At 43.0% G+C, this 2,500-nt stretch overlaps 1 protein-coding gene across 1 annotated transcript in view; it reads left to right on the forward strand.

The window, feature by feature from the left end:
* LOC138008956 (uncharacterized) overlaps positions 1-2,500 on the forward strand; it is a 4,006-nt gene that overhangs the window by 536 nt on the left and 970 nt on the right. Inside the window, exon 1 of the mRNA XM_068856253.1 lies at positions 1-1,744. This exon is cut by the window's left edge and continues 536 nt beyond it. Within this exon, the coding sequence (XP_068712354.1) occupies positions 1-1,744 (1,744 nt within the window). The remainder of the gene's footprint in view (positions 1,745-2,500) is intronic.

The following is a 2,500-nucleotide window of genomic DNA, read 5'->3' on the forward strand; positions in this document are numbered from 1 at the left end:
GACCCACGCAATGAGTCAAGTGCTTGTTGAAGAAGGAACAGATGGAATATTGTTAATTGATGCTAGTAACGCTTTTAACCAACTGAATAGGTCAGTGGCTTTACACAATATCCAGATCATGTGCAAAGAAATGGCACTCTATGTTATTAACACGTATAGAAGCCCATCTAGACTGTTTATCGGCGGGGAAGGTGAAATACTTTCTCGAGAAGGCACCACCCAAGGAGATCCGCTAGCGATGCCGTGGTACGCACTTAATACATCTATAATGATTCAGAAATTGAGGGACCACTGCCCATTGGTTAAACAGGTGTGGCTAGCAGACGACTCAGCTGGAGGGGGGAGTATTGTGCAGTTGTATAACTGGTACAAGCATTTGAGTAAGGTAGGACAAAAGTTTGGATACTTTGTGAATGGGTCAAAGAGCTGGCTTATTGTGAAGTCTGGGGAACTTGCAAAGGAAGCAAAGAGGGTGTTTGGAGAGGAAGTCAACATAACGACTGAAGGTCAGCGCCATCTGGGAGCAGTTATTGCGTCGCAAGAATACAAAGATCAGTATTGTGAGGAGAAGGTTTGGGTATGGAAAGAGGAAATCAAACGTCTCTCTGAAATAGCGAAGAGCCAGCCTCATGTGGCGTACATTGCTTTCACAAAAGGCTACAAGTCAAAGTTCACCTACTTCATGCGCACGATAGGATCGTTCGAAGATTATGTCGACCCAATCCAGGAGGTGATTAAGAATTTACTACTTCCAACTTTGTTCGGTCAATCAGAGCCTCTCCCTAACGAGGTGCGCAGACTTGCTACCTTAGCAACGGGTCAAGGGGGTCTAGGCAATCCTGATCTGAGATCCGAGGCACCGCAGCAGTTTGCTGCCTCGATACTATTAACCACCGCGCACGTAGATTCTATTACATCACAGAGTTCCATCATGGTGCCAGGAGAAAGATCTATGGAGGAGCTAAAGAGGCATCAACAATCACTTAAGAGAGCAAGTGCCAAAGAGAAAATGGATAGCATCGATTCAAGCCTCTCCCCAGACCTGCTGCGACTGGTCAACCAATCGAGAGACAAGGGCGCAAGTTCTTGGCTGAATGCGATGCCCCTCGCAGACCAGGGTTTAGCCCTGAACAAGCAAGAGTTCAGAGACTCGCTACACTTGCGTTATGACCTGCCCTTAGTCGATCTACCAAGTCATTGCGTATGTGGGGATAAATTCACCGTTGGCCACGCCCTCTCTTGTAAAAAGGGGGGGTTTGTAGCGCAGAGACATGATGGTGTACGGAACTTGTTAACGACATTCATCGACAAGATCTGCAATAATGTCGAAATCAAACCACGCCTTCAAGCCCTGGACAACGAGCGATTTCATTTGAGGAGCGCTTTTACAAGTTCTGAGGCAAGGTTGGACATCAAAGTGGGAGGGTTCTGGGCAAGAGGAGTTACAGCAGTTTTTGATGTAAGAGTTACGCACGTCAACTCCAAGTGTTACCAGAGCAAGCCAACATCGGAAGTGTTCAAGGAGCAAGAAGAAGAGAAGAAATTCAAGTACCAGCAGAGGGTGTTAGATGTAGAAATGGGTTCGTTTACACCTTTAGTATTTGGAACCAATGGCGGAATGAAAAACGAGTGTCAGTGGTTCTTAAAGCATCTCGCAGACAAGATAGCCCAGAAAGATACCGAGTCTTATCATATTGTAATCACTTGGCTCAAGACACAGATTTCGTTTGAACTCTTAAGATCGGTACATGCATGCGTTAGAGGTTCACGAACGCCATTTAGTAGCAAGATAGAGCAATCATTACACTGTAAAATAAATGTAGCTAGTGCGGATATTTGAGATACACGGTCTATATGTTTTTATACTCGGGGCGGTTTATGGACACTGGTTTAGCCGTCATTAGTATAATTCGATTGTATGATTTTAATATCTCTGCATCATGGAATTCGTAATTTTATAGAATTTTGAATGTTCTTATTATCAATCATTTCTATTTCTTTTAATGTAAGTAAGTGAAATAAATAAAGTTGTTTTATTATTATTATTATTATTATTATTATTATTATTATTATTCAATTTGTCTACATTTGCCTACTAGGGCCAAAGCCAAACCATGGTTCTAAGGCACTAGAGGAGTGTTTGTTCAATTTACTTGATTGAGGACCTTTCTTAGAAAGTGTGCTGTTCCCAAAAGTGCTGTTTTCTGGTCAAGCTGGTTGTTATTCCCTGGGATTTCGCGTAGCTGTTTTCCAGAGCGTTCTTAACGACTCCAAGGGCACTTACAACAATGGAAATTAGTACCTCTGTTCTCATCTGCCACGTACAGGCTATTTCTGTCTCCAAATCCTTGTATTCGGACAGTTTCTCCAATACCTTAAGGGAAGTGTTTTTATCCGATTGTATGGCTTCGTCAATAAAGGTAACCTTGTTTTCCCGTCTTGCATTGCTGCATTCCTTGCAGATATCTTGAACATAATGTCTGGGCGGTTTGCTATTATT

Source organism: Montipora foliosa, chromosome 6 (genome assembly GCF_036669935.1).
Source record: "Montipora foliosa isolate CH-2021 chromosome 6, ASM3666993v2, whole genome shotgun sequence".
NCBI classification, from domain to species: Eukaryota; Metazoa; Cnidaria; class Anthozoa; order Scleractinia; family Acroporidae; genus Montipora; species Montipora foliosa.